We start from the raw sequence: 18,918 nt of genomic DNA, 5'->3' as shown, positions 1-18,918 counted from the left end.
TCTCCTGATATGTATTCACTGGAGCCAGCATGTTTGGATGAAACTGGGAAATGTTATGAGAAAGACTGAACCATTCAGAGACACCACTAGAGTTAGGTTGATAGCTCTGATTGAGGACACCAATAGTCTTTAGGGTAGAAATTCAGTGGTAGAACTAATGACTGTCATGTCATTTGGCATACCTCCTGTAAAGACTGTATTTGAGACAAAATGAGAGAACCCAGCAAGCCCCTATAACCTGGAATGTTACAATTTTGCTTAATTTTGAGTATCAGTGGATTTTTCACTTGGTATTTTGGATAATGATTGCCTTGGTCTTGGCTGTGATTGCTGCCTCTCACATTATTCCAAACATGGGTCCTACATAGGTAATAATAAATCAGAAGATTTGACTAGATTTGAGGGAAAAAACAAGGAACTGTTTGGTAGATAGGGATTAAAAAAAATGATGGACATAACATGTGGCCCATCATGGTGCTTTTTGTTTCCATAATTCTGTGGTCTTCTGCTCAAATGCTTCTTTTCCCCATAATGCTGTGAGTTCCTGCTCAAATACTTCTTCCCACAATGCCCTGTGAGCTGGCTCAACCAATGAAAAGAGTTGTGGTGGTGCATGCACAAGCCATCAAGCAATCAGCCCAAAGCTAAAGGTAGGAGACATGGCTGGAGTGCTGTACTTTAAAAACCACCTTCTGACAGGATTCCATTTGGGATTTACAGTCAAATTAACAAGCCATATTTCTTTGATAAGGGATCTTATTGTTAAAATACATGAAAAAAAGAAATTCAATACTTAATATTAATCTTACAAAATGTGGCATTAAACAATCCTGCAGAATAACTGAGTGAAAAGAAACTTCTGATACTGCCTATGTGTTAAGTCTGACTTGGCAGTAATTAAAAGGACAATGAATACTAACATTGGTAGGGAAACTCAGAAAGATGTTCCCCATACACTGAGTTGTTTTTGATTGAAGAGAAAGGCTGCGATCCAACTTTATCCTAGGACTCATTTATATGGCAAATTTTCCTGCACTCATATTAGAAAACCATTAACTGCATAGTTGAGTATCAGTATCTCTATAAACAGCACCCACAGACACCTGTCAGCACATTCAAACCTATCTTTTAGTGAGTGTTGACTTAAAATCTAGCAAAAAAAATTTTTTTGGTTGCTATTTTATTTTTTTTCTGAATAAATACTTATTTATTGTCAAAGTGATATACAGAGGGGTTACAGTTACAATCTAGCAAATTTTTTTTAAAAATGAAGGAATTACTTAAACCCATAACTTGAACCCCAAAGTATTCCAGATCATAAGTTAGCAGGAGAGGTATAGAATGGACAGTGGGCATTTAAAAAAGCAACTACAATAAAACAGTAATAAGAATTTAGTTCTGTTAGAACATCTCCCCAATATTCTTTGTTCAAAGGAATGAGGATGAGAAGAGCCTTTTGCCAAAAGCAATTTTGGTTCATTAAATAAACCTGATCTTCCAGAGCCATGTTGGTAAAACATTGAGTAAAGGCATGTTTTGTATGATGAATACTCAGCAGAAAAAGAATAAATTTACTTAGCATCATCTTAGGTGTTCATAAGGGAATAGCTATTGGGCCTTGTGATGCTCTGCTATGAGTTGCCTAAACCTGTACTAATTATTCCCAATAAGAGAGACCATAGAGTCCATGTTTCTTTGGGTCTGGCTGAAATGAACTCCATGTTATGGAGACAATTGTTATATCACAGTTGTAACTACTTTCAACGTCCCATGTGTATCTGTAGCTTCTATTATTGATGATGTTCTTGTATCACCTTCCTGTGGTTGTACCTACACTATCTCTGTAGTCTTATCTGAGTATATTGGAAACCATGTATACTGGTATTGGAACTAGGAAATTGAAAGGGAATACCAATATTGAGAGACACAGGGTAAAAAAAGACAAACAACTACAATAGCAATTCTTGCAAAACTGTTTGGTGTAAGTGAACTGAACACCTTAGGGGGGGAAAGGGTAAGGGGGAGGGGGGAGGGGGGTATGAGGGACAAGGTAACAAACAGTACAAGAAATGTATCCAATGCCTAACGTATGAAACTGTAACCTCTCTACATCAGTTTGATAATAAAAATTTGGAAAAAAAAATAAAAATAAAATTAAAAAAGAATAAATTTAAACCTCATTGTTTCATCTGGAATTATTGTTTTCTTGTATAGAAAAAAAATGAAAGAACAAGTAACTAAGAAAGGGAGACAAAAAGGAGAAAAAACAGGACAATAGCTCACATTTTTATCTGAAAAGGTATACAAATAAGCATGTTGTTCAAATGGATGCAGTTATAAATGTAAAAATGCTTATTTTTATACAGTAAGAGAAATGACTCAGAGGTTGAAGGATCATTTTGGTTTATAAAAACAGAAATACTCATTGTGTTCCTTGCCTCCAATAGCTTGAAGCAGGCCATGCAGTTCCCTCTGGACTTTGTAACCATTTGGGGAGAAAGATGACTCAGGCTTTGGGCAAGGGGAAAGGGGAACTTGGCTCCATTCCTTTCCTATTTGACCTCCTTAAAAGGATCTCTGAGCTATTAATGCAGGCTACTAAAATAGCAAGCCACTCTTTACTAAAGGTCAAACGGAATTACCAATAGAAAAGAGAGAGTGTGCTTTTTAAGTGATTTTACCACTTAATCTTAAACTAAGAACAACTGCTGTTATCTCAGCCTTTCCTCTCCTGTCAGCTGTCAAGTCAGTACACAAACAAACAGGAAAGGCCATTTGAGCCTAGTGTAGTCTTCATGCAAGAATGCCTGGTGATCAGGTGGCTGAAATCTCCTTGCCAGATGGTTCCTGGAAACACCACACACACACACACACACACACACACACACACACACACACACACACACTGTGATGATTCGGCAGTTTAATGGATTTTAGAGTTGGCAGTGACCCTAGTAAACCCCTCTGGGGAAATAAAAGAATATAGAAGAATACAGCCTGCTGGATCTATAACTGTTTGCTTTTGGCACAAATCCAGGCACAACCAAGCACCAACTGTAGACCATGATACAGTAGGATGTGACTTTTGGATGTGAAAAATGTTAGAAAATAGTAGAAAACTCTTCATGTTAGACAAGAAGAGTAAGAAGAGAACGAGGTGGATGGCAAAAAGGAAGAGAAAGAACGATACCACAGAAACAGGTAGAAGGAAAAAAGAAGCTAAAAGACAAACATTTCTATAAAAATGAAGGTAATTTGTGGTCTCTTCTGCATGAGCACTTCATTTTATTACACAAAAAATAGAAAGTGGTGCCAAATCAGAATGTGGCTTTACAGAGGGAAATGGATGCTAATGATTTGTATTTGTTGAAATTTCAACATTTGTGAAGTCCAGCCTTCTAAAAGAGACTTAGCCATTTTAAGAAGTTTTAGTTTAAGAAACCATGTCCTGGGATTGGGAGCATGGCTCTGGTGATAGAGTGCCAGCCTTGAGTGAAAATATCACATACTGAGTTTGAATCCTCATCTCAGAAGAAAGGAAGGAGGGAAGGAAGGAGGGAGGGAGGAAGGAAGGAAGGAAGGAAGGAAGGAAGGAAGGAAGGAAGGAAGGAAGGAAGGAAGGAAGGAAGGAAGGAAGGAGGGAGGGAGAAAGAGAGGGAGAGGGAGAGAGAGAAAGAGAGAAAGGAAGGAAGAAGGAAGGAAGGAAGGAAGGAAGGAGGGAGGGAGAAAGAGAGGGAGAGAGAGAAAGAGAGAAAGGAAGGAAGAAGGAAGGAAAGAAGGAAGAGGAAGGAAGGAGAAAGAGAGGGGGGAGAAAGAGAAAAGAGAAAGAGGAAGGAAGGAGGGAGGAAGGAAAGAAGGAAGAAGAAGGAAGGAAGAGAGGGAGGGAATGAAGGAGGGAGAGGGGGAAGAAGAAAGGAAGGAAGAGAGAAAGAAAGAGAAAAGAAAGAGAGAAGACAAAGAAAAAGAAAGAGAGAGAAAGGGAGAGTGGGAGGGAAGGAGGGAGGAAGAGAGAGAAACAACATCCTTTTCTCACCAGAAGCATGCTGAAGGGAAATAGAAACAATACCCTACTGTGGTAAAATATTTAAGAAAAACAAAAGAGATTTAGCAGAGCTGAAGATCAGCGGCCTGGGAAACAAGATTGCCAAAGATGCTCTGAGAGCCAAGAAGCCACAGTTTATCCACAGAGATCAGCACTGTCACCCGGCAATAGAACTGACACATGAATGACTGGGAGGGTGAGGAACTCTGGCCATTTCTCGGTATCTGCAGAACTGAATTACTCTTTGTCATCTGGATCACAGGCACCAATGTCCAAAAGGCAAGGCAACTTCTTGCCCTTCAGCAGCTCTCCAGCAGCACCTTTGTGAAACCCAAATAGGTTGCAGTTAGCCTACTGAGCACTGACCAGCTCTCTCAAATCTTCCATGCAAGAAAGAATAACAAAATGATAATTAAATGATAGAAGAATCAGCCATGCAAGTAAATCCTATGATTACTATTCATAGTCTAAGGACAAGGAAAGTATGTGCCATGACTCCATTTGTGGAAGGTACAAAATCAGTCAAAAGCCATGGAATGTTACAGATATAAACACAGAGGTAATGGAAACAAAAAAAAAACACAACAAATTATACTCCATGACAAATAGAATGCTTGCTGGCTTAACTAGGAGAAGAGACAGGGCAAGGAAGCCTTCTTGCTCTATTTCTTTACTGGGGTAACTGTTTAAGAGGTGCTTTCTTTGTGATGATCTATTGAGCTGTGTGTTTGCAGTTTTATAGACATATTTTATGTACTTTGCTCCACAAAAGTTTAAAATAATACACATAACTTCTAAAATTATATATCCATAATGATAAGAAAAAGTTGAAAATTAGAACAAATCCTTGAATAATACAAATGCAAATTGTATAAGGTTTTCTAATAGCTTAAAAATGATTAAAAGGAAGGGTTTATTACTGGAAAGCTCAATGTTCAATTGTAGGCATGAAGACTGTAAGGAGGATGGGCTGAAAAAGAACAGAAATTAAAATGTCATCATAGCTGGTAGCTGGTGGTTCATGCCTATAATACTAGCTACTCAGGAGGCTGAGATCTGAGGATCACAGTTCAAAGCCAGCCTGAGCAGCAAAGGCTGTGAGACTCTTATCTCCAATTAACCACCAGAAAACTAGAAATAGAGCTGTGGCTCAACATGATGGTGTGCTAGTTTTGAAATAAAAAAGCTCTGGGACAGTGCCAAGGCCCTGAGTTCAAGCCCCACAGTCAACAATAATAACAAAAACAAAAACTGTCATCATATTATGAAACCAGTGCAGTCATAGAGTAGCACATAAACACCTGTACAAATTCACCTTCCAACAGTGTTTATTGAGGGTCTTCTGTGTGCCAGTCATGGTTCTCGACAGCAGCAATGCAATGGTGAACCTCTGCACATATCACAGTGTCTCTGGTTTATGAAATTCCTATTCTGCAGGGAGAGATCAGAGCGGGAGGATCCGAGGGGCAGATAGAAAGAGTGACATATAGAAAGAAGCTTCCATGGGAGGGAACAGCTGGTGTAAACCTCAAGAGTGATAAGCATTTGGAATACTTGAAAGACCTTTGTATCTGAATGAGGTCCATACAAGGTGATGTCCAAGGAATGCAGAGGAGCAATGACATGATAGTTTGTAAGGGTGGAGTGCTCCAACATTGAATATAACAAGTTGTGAGAAGTGGATGGAGATGACCTAATTGACAGTCTACAAAGGCCTTCTGGTTACTTTCTAAGCAACAGATTTTATGGAAGAAATAGGAGAAAGTCAGGCAGTAGTGAACGTAGCCAAGGAGAGACAAAATGGTGGCTTGGATTGAGTCATTAATAGTGATTATAGAAAATGTAGATGGAATCCAGTCTTGTTCTTGATGCATAGCCGGCAGATCAATGTGCAGGGTAAGGAAAGAAAAGAATCAAGTGTCAAATCAAGAATCAACTCTTGGAACTGGGTGGTGGGCACAGGCTTTTAATGATATAGGGACACAAAAAGCAATATGGGTTTAGAGATTCAGAGACATGGCCTATGGGCCATTAGCCATGGGCCATGTTGATTGAGGTAGGGTGTGATTTAGTCACCTGGGCAGTGGATAAGAGTCTGGAATTCACATCCTGGAGATATTATATAAAGTCTTGGAAATAAGTAATATCACCCAAAGATGTATGTAGGCCAAAAAAGAACTTATTTAGCCATAGTAAATTCAGATGTTAGGGTTCAAAGGTTAAAATAATATATTCTGAGGGTCAACTTACGATGCTCTTGAAGACTCTTCTAAGTCTTAGCCATAAATATCTAATTGTATGACATCTGAAAATAGGCATTTCTAAAAGTTTCCTATGACATCATTAGGCATAAAAGTGTTGCATTCTTTAAAAACTTAAAGACTTATGAAAATGCATGAATATAGGTTCTAGAAAAGAATTTCAACTTAATGATTAGAGTATCCCCAAATAGTATCTCAGGTTTGTTTATAAAGAAGGACTGTTCAGGAAGAAAACTACTTATGTTATGAAGCCAAAGGATGCTAAAATTACTTACAGGAATGCAGGAAACATTTTTTTCTAGATGTAGTATTGTAATGTGATCAGAAGACTATGAAATCTACATTTAAATTTGATGAATACAGTAAAATTCCACTTAATTCTTTTCTTCTATGTATTAAGGATTTAGGAAAATTTTAAAAGTCCATCTAGTTCCCCAGAATGCTTTGACATCTGAGCATTGGGGTCACCTTTTTAAAGTCATACTCCATGGATCAGCATCCTTTAGTTCTGTCCTGCCACTCCACATACATACATATGCACATGTACACACACACACACACACACACACACACACACGAGTATATATTCATATACTCTGGCTAACTGTCTTCAGGGACTTTTGGTACAAGTTTAGGATCTTCATCACCTCACTTTCCAGCTCTTAAGCACCAGGAAGTGATGTCTATATCTTGTTAGCTTCCCAGTGTTACCTCAAGCCAGCCTCATGAGAGATTTCTGGTGTCAAGAAACTCAAGTTCCTTAACCATAGCTCTCTTTCTTGGTTGCTCTGCAAGCCAAATGGTCTGCCTCTCCTTTGATTCCCCAAATCCTCTCATCATCACAACAAAGTTGTGTCTGTACCCATGTATTACAATTTCTTATTCTTTTACTATTCATAAAAAGTCATAGTATGGGGTGTTCATTGACTACTTTCTTGCCTTCTGAACATCACATTTACTTTTCAATAATAAACCAAACTCCTCAGTTTGCAAGCTATTTAAACAAATTCTCTCTATAGTGCTTGTCTGTTCCACACATTTACCACCACTTCCCTCTCAGTCGCGATCCCCAATTATGTTTATCTTCCTTCTGGTCTACAAATAAAGAGAAGAGGAGGAGGAGATGTAGTAAAATCCTCAATGTATATTCTATACAACTAAGAAATGAGGGAAGAGGTGGGTTGGGAGGCATAGGTGGGAATGTTGAAAGCAGTTACATTGATCAAGATGCATCGTACTTATAAACTGCTTTATAGAATGGCAACGCCTTTGTACAACTACCTAAAGAAAATCACAACATTTTTAAAAAGAAGTAATTCTTTCCACTTAGGTATTCATTGAAGGCATCATCTTCCATGGCACAATTTTACAGATGTTCATTTTGACATAAAGGTATTTAGGCAGGTTTCCTGTGTTCGTTAGTTTTTAAATCTTTAGAGGAACTAAATAACCCTTGGATCTTCTCTTTTCTTTATGTGATGGAAATAGAGGAGGCATAAGAAAGGGGCCTTAGAGGAGTGGAATCAATGAATTCTTGGTCTTCCTTCTTTTTAAATGCTTATAGTCTGATTCCTCATGGTTTTTTTCAGTTTAGCTTACTGGGTTAAGCACTTCTGAGAACAATCTGTGTTTCATATGAGACAAGAACAACTTTCATGGTGACGCTGGGCCAGCAAATCGGACTCACAATTTCTCATTTGAGAGCCACTTGTTGGAACCAGTGAACTCCACTGACAGAGATGGAAATCAGTAGCACAAAGTAATTCCTCCAAATCTGTGGGCCTCCCAGAGATACTAGATTCTGTGGTGTTCACATCCCATCTACAATACAGCACCATATTTGTATGTAACCTACAAAATCCCCCATGTTCCTAAAATCATCTCTAGGCTACTGATAACACCTAGTACAATGGATATGCTATGTAAATAGTTGATACACTGAATTATTTAGGGAATAATGACAAGAAATAAAAAGATCTGGACACATCCGGTACAGACAGATTTAAAAATTAGTTTCAATCTAAGATAGTTTGCTTCCATTGATATAAAACCCAGGGTTCCAAAACAATAGATGGTAGCACAGTTGTGTCTCTCCCATGCTTAAGACAGGCCAAAGAATACTTTCCAAGATGGAGGAATGAAAGGAGGTAATACTTGATTGTGAAAGACTCCACCTAATATGAGATAAAAGATGTGTATCTTGCTGTCCAAACAGTATTATATAAATCAAGCATGTATAGGTATCCAGAGATATCTCAAGGTAAAATGTGGAATTCTGGCCTCAACTACACTGTTGAAGGGCAAGAATCACCTCTGGAAGCTATTAAAAAGGCAGAGGAGCAATTCCAGCTCTCCAACAGGAGTGCAGCAGATCCATTTAATATTCTTGTCTAGCGAAACAGCACTGGCCCTCCCTGCCTATTTTTAAATGCACATTTTTAATATTCAATATAATGCTACTCTTTAACAAACTCTTTACTCCCTGCCTCTCTGATGAAGCTTCCTGGGGTCTTTAAAGGGATTGTTAAGCCAAGAATGGATCGTACTCATTCTGCTTGAGCAGGTTGAGAGCCACTCCATTAGGCCTCTCAGTATTTAATAGAAAGAGCCATTGCTCACCTCTGAGGAGATGAGCCAGCTGCTCAGTGATGAGCTCCGGAGCCTCCCGGAGCAGTTCTTTCAGCACGAGGGAAGAGGAAGGCTCTTGCAGCTCCACCTCCCCATCCTTCTGCTCCACGGGGTTGATGACTTTGACAACTGCTGATTCCAAAGTTTTGTCTTCACTGTAAAGCAAGGGCAAGAGAGGGTGAGAAAGAGCTAGGCCATATTTTCTGGGTTTTGGAACGATTAACACCCTCATTTCCTCTCAATGGTCAAAAAGATATTAAACTCTCATGACTCTGAAGCACAGACCTTATTCTGGGGGAGGGGGGAGGTAGGTGTGTGTTTGTGTGTATGCATGCAAGTAGTGGGACTTGAACTTAGGATGCTGTGCTCTCACATAGCTTTTTCCACTCAAGGCTTATGTTCTACCACTAGAGCCACAGATCAACTTCTGGCACTGGTTAATTGGAGATAAGAGTCTCATGGACTTTTCTGTCTGCACTGGCTTCAAATTTCAATCCTTAGATATCAGTCTCCTGAGCAGTCAGGATTACAAGTGTGAGCCACCAGCTCAGAACTTATTCTATGTCTTTTCACATTTCAACTATTCAAGAATCTTAGGATATTTTCATACCATAGCAACTCTGACACTTGTTTTGCAGTTGGGAAATGGTGACAGCTAATGCTTAATGGGACTTCCACCGTACGCTAGGTGCTATTATAAATATTTAAGTATGTTTTATCTTATGCTGTACAAATAACCCTATGACATCAGTTCTAGCAAGGTAAGTTCTAATAAGATCTCCATTTTGCAAATGGGGAAACTGTGGCACAAAGAAGTTAAGAAATGTGCTCACAGTCACAAGATTACTAAACAAACTAGTAACCTGACAATCTGGTTACTTGCATACTCAGTTAAGTGCTATAATAAAATAAAATAAAATGCAACTGAGCGTGTTGGCTTTTACCATTACTTTGTATATGAGTTTAAAATGGCTTTTCATGAAAGTAGGAAGAAAAATCTAGATAGTATGACTTTCTGTCAAAAATGAATGACTGGGGCTGGGAATATGGCTTAGGGATAGAGTGCTTGCCTTGCACGCACAAAGCCCTGAGTTCAATTCCTCAGCACTACATACATAGAAAAAGCCAAAGGTAGTGCTGTGGCTCAAGTGGTAGAGTGTTAGCTTTGAGCAAAAAGAAGCCAAGGATGGTGCTTAGGCCCTGAGTTCAAGACCCAGGACTGGCAAAACAAACGACAACAACAACAAAGAATGATTAACCATGAAGGTATTAAGAAATCTCAATTTATTTTTGAAAAGCATCCTTCCAAAAGAACCTCACAGCTGGAATTTACAACCTCAATGTTAGCATAACTTTTTTGTATAACTTATATGGGTATATACATCTATTTTTTTTTACTATCTTTAAACTGTTACACAGATTTTAACTCAACATGTCAGTTTATGAGTACCATGTATCTTGATCAATGTCATTCCTCTCATCCTTTCCATCCTTCCAACCCCACTCCATCCCCTCAAGTTAATTTGCTCCATTTTTATATTTGTATGTTAAATATGATCATTTCTATTACTATTATTATTATTATTATACTTTTTGTTGGTTGTGGGGCTTGAACTCACAGCCTGGGCATTATCCCTGAGCTTTTCTGCTCAAGGCTAGCACTCTACCACTTTGAGTCACAGTTCCACTTCCAGTTTTCTGGTGGTTAATTGGAGATAAGAGTCTCACAGACTTTCCTGCCCAGGATGGCTTTGAACCATGATCCTCATATCTCAGTGTCCTGAATAGTTAAGATTATAGGTGATGGCCACCAGCGCCTGGATATACATTAAATATTATGACTGTGTTTCCCATCCTTCTTCCCTCCATTCATCTGTTCCCCTTGAACCTTACTCTCCCTCTGACAAAGTTAATTTTGTCAGTATTTGTTTTGTTAACCTGCAACTTAGTTGTTCAAATGAGTTAAGCCATTGGAATCCTCCTCTGCATACAACATACTCTAGTCAATGTGTGTGTGTGTGTGTGTGTGTGTGTGTGTGTGTGTGTGTATAGCATAGCCTTTTCCATTTCATTTGGGAACAAAGCTCTTCCCTGGCTCTCCACTGGCACACATGTTCTATACTTCACTAGCCCAGCTTCTGGCATTCTCCTTATCCAAACCTACCTGCAAGAGCTGGTTTGAAAAAGTTAATATATGTATTTAGCCAATTGTCTGATAATTTTAAGTAGCCGTGCTATGAGATTGGTAGTCATTTGAACGGTTTGCAGAGGTCCACATGTAAAAGCTTGGTTCCCAAGGCGAAGCTCTGAGGAAGTGCTGGGAAACTTTAAGAGGAGGGGTGGAGTGGGAGGTCCTTCAGTCATTGAGGGCATGACAGGACTCAGTCTCTGTTCCTGGCATCAGATGTGACCATTTTGCTTTTACGCTTGCTCATGTGCCAGCCTCACACAGCCCACACTAAGGGGACGAATCCTGAGCCAAAATAAACTTCCTTAGTTTATATGTATCTTTGTCGGGATTTTTTCTTACAGTGAAAGAAAACTGGCAGATAGAACTGATAAATGAAGTCAGTCAAAAAGCTATCAAGCCTAGCACCAGTGACGCATGCCTATAATCCTATCTGAGGATTGCAAACCAAAGCCAGCCCAGGCAGTTAAGACTGTGAAACGCATGTCCAATTAACCAGCAAAATCCAGAAGTGGAGTTGTGGTACAAGTGGCAGACACTAACTTTGAATGAAAAAGGTAAGGCACAACACCCAGAACAAGTGCAAGCTTGCACGGATGCACGCACACACACAACCACTTCTAGCCTCTTGTCAACAACTGAATAAATATGATTCAGTTGAACAATTTGGATAAATATCATTCAAAAGAATTTCATTTGTGGGCTGGGGATATGGCCTAGTGGCAAAGAGTGCTTGCCTCATATACATGAAGCCCTGGGTTCAATTCCCTAGCACCACATATACAAAAAACGGCCAGGAGTGGAGCTGTGGCTCAATTGGCAGAGTGCTAGCCTTGAGCAAAAAGAAGCCAGGGACAGTGCTCAGGCCCTGAGTCCAAGCCCCAGGACTGGCAATCAATTAATCAATCAATCAATAAAATAAAATAAAATTAAAAAAAAAGAATTTCATTTGTTCCAACTATCAGAGATAAAAATACTCCAATAGTTTGTTTTCAAACTTCTTTAAAATTAGATGACTGATACTATGATGTAATACCATGTATACTTAAATATACTTCCTGAAAATTACATTAAAAATTAAGTAAAATTTTGGCAAACTGTGCAGGAAAACTAACATGGCAGAGTAGAGTGTTGAACTGGTGACCCTTCATTGAACAGCAGTAGAGAATGTATCCCAAAAGCCCTTGTGAAAGTCCCTGAAGGCAGATGTCTTATTCCTTCCTCTCAGTATCCCTTCTTACTTTGTGTACATGGGGGAGGGGGTATGATAGTCATGGGGCTTGAACTCAGTCTGGGCACTGTCCCTAAACTTTTATGCTCAAGGCTAGAGCTCTACCAGTTGATCCACCACTCAACTTCTAGCTTTTAGGTTGTTAATTAGGGATAAAAACTGCATGGACTTTTCTGCCTGGGCTGGCAGATCTCAGCCTCCTGAGTAGCTTGGATTATAGGCATGAGCAACCATTGCCTCTCTGAGTAGCTTTCGATTCTGCATCAGTTAGCTACTCTTCAGTGCTCATTGAAAGAGGTAGGAGGTCCAGTTCTAATTTGAGCTGCTACCAACTGCATATGGGATTTTGGACAAGCCACTTATGACACTCACTAGGTCTTGGGTTTTCTATCCATAAAGTAAACTGTTTGAGCTACATGAATTATGAAACAAAATCTACTCCCCCTCTTTTTAGTACAAAATAAACTAATAGATTATTTTCAAGGCCCGTCTCTACAGATTCTTTTACTATTTCTCTTCTGAGATGTCTTTAAATGTCAGTTTCTTTAGATCAAGTTTATCTAGTGTTTCATTTTAATTTCATTACATACTTTAGCATCAATACATAGGAATCTTGTGTGATTACAAGAAATTGTTGGGTGACATCAATCAAAATACATTGATTTACAAACTAATTTGTTGAATGGTAACCCCTTTGTAAAGGTACTTCAAATAAAAACATAATATTTTTAAAGATATTGTTTAAAATGCTTTAAAACTACAATTTTCGACAATGTTATAGAATTTTTCACTTAAAGAAGACATATTTCAAATGTAAGAGTAAAAACATAAGAGTTGGCACAGCCCATATTTGCTCACAAAAGAAGGAAAAAGAACTCCTTTTTTTCTGCTGGGCACTGGTGGCTCACTCCTGTAATCCCAGCTACACAGGAGGCTGAGATCTGAGGATCGTGGTTCAAACTGTCCGGGGTAGGGTTGGGAATATGGCCTAGTGGCAAGAGTGCTTGCCTCTTATACATGAAGCCCTGGGTTTGATTCCCCAGCACCACGTATATAGAAAATGGCCAGAAGTGGCGCTGTGACTCAAGTGGTAGAGTGCTAGCCTTGAGCAAAAAGAAGCCAGGGACAGTGCTCAGGCCATGAGTCCAAGGCCCAGGACTGGCAAAAACAAAAACAAAAAACAAAAAAAACCACCAAACTGTTCTGGGAAGGAAAGTCCATGAGACTCTTATCTCCATTTAATCACCAGCACTGGAAGTGATGCTGTGGCTCCAATTGGTAGAGCACTAGGCTTGAACAAAAAAAAGCTCAAGGACAGTACCCAGGCCCTTTTTCTCCCATCATCCTCTGCATTAAATGCATTTCCCAGAAGACCCTTCCTTAAGGGACCAAAGCAACGAGCCTTCCTTACCTTGCAAGCACATTGCCTCCAACAAGTGTCATAGACAATTTCCCTTCATCATTTAGCTGATGCAGATTAATTTCATCTCGGAAGATGTGGAATGATTCAGAGATACTCAGCTCTTCTAAAATAAACCTGGTTTCAGTGAAGTAGTTGAAGTCAGTTCTTGGGATGTTCAGCACTGGCAAACATAGAATGCCAGGGGGACTGACCTACCAAGAGAGAAGAGGAGAGAGGAGATGCAGTTCTTCCCTCCCCAAAATGAAAGCCCATTACAGACAAACCTTTCACTTTCCCAAAAGCATCTAGCAATCTCGACTCAGAGGTGTCATCTGTGACCCAGCGTTATTACAATGAGGACTTGAAAGTATGAAAAGCCCTGTGGGCCAGTGAAGACTCATTTAGGAACCAGATTTGCCTTTTCTAGCACTAAAAAAGTCAGGGCCTTGCTGGGTTATGGTGGCTCATGCCTATAATTCTAGCTACTCAGGAGGCTGTGATCTGAGGATTATGGTTCAAAGCGAGCCAGGGTGGGCAAGTTTGTGTGACTCTTATTGCCAATAAAGTACCAAGAAATGGAAATGGAGCTGTGGCTCAAATGCTAGACTGCTAGCCTTGAACAAAAGAAGCACAGGGACAGTGCCTAGGCCCTGACTTCAAATCTCAGGACTGGCACCAGAGAAGGAGGAGGAGGAAGAAGAGGGGGAGAAGGACAGAGGGAGAGAGGGAGAGAGAGAGAGCGAGAGAGAGAGAGAGGAGAGAGGGAGGGAGGGAAGGAGGGAAGAAAGAAGGAAGGAAGGAAGGAAGGAAGGAAGGAAGGAAGGAAGGAAGGAAAGGTGGGAGGGAGGGAGGGAGGGAGGGAGAAGAAGCAGCTATTGCTGCCACTAAGTGCCAGTGGCTCACACCTGTAATCCTAACTACTCAGGAGGCTGTGATCTGAGGATCAAGATTTGAAGCCAGCTCAAGGCAAGAAACTCCACTAGACTCTCTCTTTAAAAAAAAAAAACTTTTTTACAATTTAATTTTGCTGTCAAAGTGATGTACAGAGGGGTTACATTATATACATGAGGTAGTGAGTACATTTCCTGTCATTCTTGTTACCCCACCCTCATTTCTCTCCCACCTTCCCTCCCTCCCCAGTTCTCCACCCCACCCTGAGTTGTACAATTCATTTCCAACATATTGTCTTGTGAGTGTCACTGTTGTACTAGTTCACCTTTTATCCATTAGACTTTTATCTCTAAGTACCAAAAACCCTGAAGTGGAGGTGTAGCTTAACTTGGTAAAGTGTCATCCTGAGTGAAAAAGCTAAGGAAGGGTGTCCAGGTCCTGAATTCAAGCTCCAGTACTGGCCCCCACACAAAAAATAAAATTAAAAAAAGAGGAGGAGAGAGGCTGGGAATATGGCCTAGTGGCAAGAGTGCTTGTCTTGTATACATGAAGCCATGGGTTCGATTCCCCGCACCACATATATAGAAAATGGCCAGAAGTGGCGCTGTGGCTCAAGTGGCAGAGTGCTAGCCTTGAGCAAAAAGAAGCCAGCGGCAGTGCTCAGGCCCTGAGTCTAAGCCCCAGGACTGGCAAAAAAAAAAAAAAAAAGAGCAGGAAATAGACAAAGAAGAGGAAGAAGGAGGAGGAGGAAGAGGAAGGAAGGAAGAAGAGGAGGAGGAGAAGGAGGACGGTGGTGGTGGAGGAGAAAAGGCTGGAAGTGGTGCTCAAGTGATAGAGTGCTAGCTTTGAGCAAAAGAAGCTCAAAGACAGCACTTGTCCCTGAATTCAAGCCCCAGGACTGGCAAAAAGAAAAGACATTGTAGCTGCTATTGGTTGCATAATAATGATTATAAAATATTCTAGGGGTGTACTGGAGCATGAACTTGGGACTTTATACTTTCACTTAGCTTTTTCCTTCATTGCTGGTACTCTACAGCTTGAGATATGCCTCTGCTTCCAGCTTTTTGCAGGTTACTTGGAGATAAATTCTGGTGGATTTGTCTGCCTGGGTTGGCTTTGAACCACAATCCTTAGATCTCAGCCTCCTGAGTAGCCATAATTACAAGTCATTTACATTCAAAGTTTCGTAAAAACACATATGCCACTATCAGTTTAAAAATTAGTCCAGTTCACTCTACGTTCTCTGGACAAATAATATTTTTCTCCTATAGGAGTATTTAAAAAGTTACTAAGATTAGTGTTAATATGCATATTCTAACATGAGCACATTTATCTCCTCATACCAATTAATTTCCCTTGTAAAGTTCAAGAAATTTTAAGATAAATTTTATATAAAGCCCACATGTAGAGATGGAAATATTTCCATCATCATTTTTGTCTGCTACTGCCCTAAAGCAGTGCTGACCACCCACTGCTCATTCTGCATGATGGGGCTTTGTGAGAATTTAACTATCTCTAGAGCAGCCCTCCTGTCAGGGGCTCAGGTTCCAACAGAAATTAGAATAAAACAAACCAGACTCTGGAAAATTTAAAACAATGGTGTGATACTCTTGGAAATACCACCCAAACATCTAAAACATACATTTTAAAATAAGCTTTTAAGGCAATAAAGCCCATTCATATAAGCTGATGGATTTTATAGAAGGGAAAATTTAAAATGATTTCTTGATAGAGTTTTCCCACTTCGATGGGTGTGTTTGTGCTTCATGGAATAGAAAGCTTCTCCCTCAAGGGAGATTAGCACTTACTGAGAATGACCTTGCAGAGCAAACTCAGGGAAAAGTGCAAAACTCAACAAGGATTTCCAGAATGAAGATGAGACAAGCAATACTTCTGTGTCTGAAAATTCTAGCCAATAAGCTTTCCTTTCTGCTTCATGGAGTGTTCACACAACTTACTCTGCAAATATTTTTCTCCAAATGCAAGGCTATAGAGAAAAGTTATAGAATAAATAAATTTTGATCATTTATTTTTCTTTTGTTAATTCTTTCCATTCCCATAAAAATCAACTATTATAATTTTTACTTGAAACACTAACTGTATTAAAACAAATTTAATGAAGAGAATCAATAAAGAATGCTTAGAATAATACTTAACATATCAGAATTACTCAGTAAACATGAATTGATTAATAAGTTATAATATTTTATTCTCTGCAACAATAAGCCAGGATATGAATATTTAAGTTAATGGCTTTTTCCCCCTATAAAATGCTTGTTCTTTTTTGTGTTTGTTCCAGGGCTGGGGCTTGAACTTAGGTTCTCACTCTCTTGTGTGACTTTTTCATATGAGGCTGGCACTCTACCACTTGAGCCACAGCTCTAATTCTGGCTTTTGGCTGGCCAAAAAGATAAAGATAAGAGCCTCAGGAACTTTTCTGCCCCAGCTGACTTTGAACTATGATTCTCAGATCTCAGCCTCTTGAGTAGCCAGGATCACACATGTGAGCCACCAGTGTCAGGCAGAAAATGTTTGTTCCTAAAAGTTATACAACAGTTTAAGTATAAAAGGTAGAATCCTTTTCCTCTCACCTTGTCTAGAAAGTAAGCATATGTAAATGCAGAAATGAGAGAGTCCAAGTCACATGATTTTGGTCCGATAACCACATGGACTTTCTCCAAGCGTTTGCTTCGATCCTGAAACAGATTCAAATAATTAGCATTTAACTCACAAAACCTATTAAAGTAAACTCTGTCTACATTCATATCAAATGGAAGAAAGTCAGGAATTTATCACATTTGATATATTACCATAAAAACCGTACAACGTGTTTAACATTCTAAGATTTTGTGCAAACCAAATAAATTAGAAAGATAGTGTCATTATGATTCTACAACTTTCTTTGACATAGGCAGAGAGAGAGAGAGAGAGAGAGAGAGAGAGAGAGAGAGAGAGAGAGACTGAGAGAAATATGGACAGACAGAACTAAGAGCCTAGGCATGCTATCCCTTAGCTTTTGCATTCATGGCTGGAGCTCTGCCATTTGAGCCACAGCTCCACATCTGGTAATTAATTGAAGATAAGGGTCTCATAAACTTTTCTGCCCAGGCTGACTCCATACGACAGTTCTCAGATCTCAGCCTCCTAAATAACTAGGATTATAGGCATGAGCCATCAAGAACCAACAGAGTCATTTTTTTAAGTGAAAGATTTTGTTCTAAAGAGCAGTTGTATAGAATTCTACCACTGTTTTATTTTATGACATTCTTCTTAATTTAAGAAACACTGTGACTTTTTTTTTTTTCAAATATTCTCAGCATGCAGCCTAACCAAATGAATACACAATCTGGTAAGAATTTATGTTTTCATGTCACATTTTGCATGACAGGACATAAACTCTCTATATTATATTCTATTACTTAGTAAATGAAGCTCATAATACTTCCTTTGCTCAGAAAAGAAAAGGATATGAGTAGTATCACTGGTCAAAATCTACAAATTACCGTCATTTCTCTTAAAAATTATACATAGTCACTCCTCTGGAAGTGAACACAGAGTAGTTTTTTTTCTAGTTAACTCAACAATTAATTAAAATTTCTTTGTGAAAGACTGACATCATTTTGAAATTTCCAGAGAACTAATTTCTTCTAGAATATTTCACTGTAAAATTGTCCAATACAGGTAATTTTAATGTAAATTAATATCTGTGTAGTATATCACACACAACACTGTTACCCTCCCATTTCTTCAGTGTTTTTAATCTCTGTTTGGGACAGACTAGAAAGCCACCTTAGTTATAATACTACTCCAAAAAGATATCGAAAAGGGTAGACTTATTATGACTTTTTTTTTCTTGGCCAACATTGAGGTTTAAACACTGTGCCTGAACTTGCACAGCTTGCTTGTTTGGCTTGTATTCTACCACTTGATGCATGCCCCCCCCCGCCTTGCTTTTGGCTGGTTATCTTAGAGATGGAGTTTGATAGATTTCTCTGCCTAGGCTGACTTTTTACCATAATCCTCTAGCTTTCATCTTCTTGGATAGCTAAGATTACAGGCATGAGACACTAGGGTGAGGCTCAACATAACTGTTTTTAACAACAAAACCTTACTGTTCTATCATGTCCAGAACAAAGCTAAAGCACTGCTGAATAACCTACTAGGTATTTTACAGATTAACCTAAAAATTGGTTGGTATGTGTATGGAATTGCCGGTATCAGAGTAACTAAGTTAGTTAAAATGTTAGATCTGGGCCTAAAGGAAAAAAAAATTGA

At 39.2% G+C, this 18,918-nt stretch overlaps 1 protein-coding gene across 1 annotated transcript in view; it reads right to left on the bottom strand.

Moving 5' to 3' along the window:
* The window catches only part of Prune2 (prune homolog 2 with BCH domain), a 193,601-nt gene extending 175,449 nt beyond the window's left edge, over window positions 1-18,152 (bottom strand). The window contains exons 1-4 of the mRNA XM_048347319.1: window positions 18,147-18,152; window positions 17,235-17,339; window positions 13,762-13,964; window positions 8,923-9,086 (exon numbers count right to left, since the gene is read on the bottom strand). Of these exons, the coding sequence (XP_048203276.1) occupies window positions 8,923-9,086; window positions 13,762-13,964; window positions 17,235-17,339; window positions 18,147-18,152 (478 nt within the window). The remainder of the gene's footprint in view (window positions 1-8,922; window positions 9,087-13,761; window positions 13,965-17,234; window positions 17,340-18,146) is intronic.
* Window positions 18,153-18,918: the final 766 nt, after the last annotated feature.

This window comes from Perognathus longimembris, chromosome 1, assembly GCF_023159225.1.
Source record: "Perognathus longimembris pacificus isolate PPM17 chromosome 1, ASM2315922v1, whole genome shotgun sequence".
NCBI classification, from domain to species: Eukaryota; Metazoa; Chordata; class Mammalia; order Rodentia; family Heteromyidae; genus Perognathus; species Perognathus longimembris.
The sequence above is the reverse complement of the archived record's forward strand: the minus strand, read 5'-3'. Positions and strand labels throughout refer to the sequence as shown.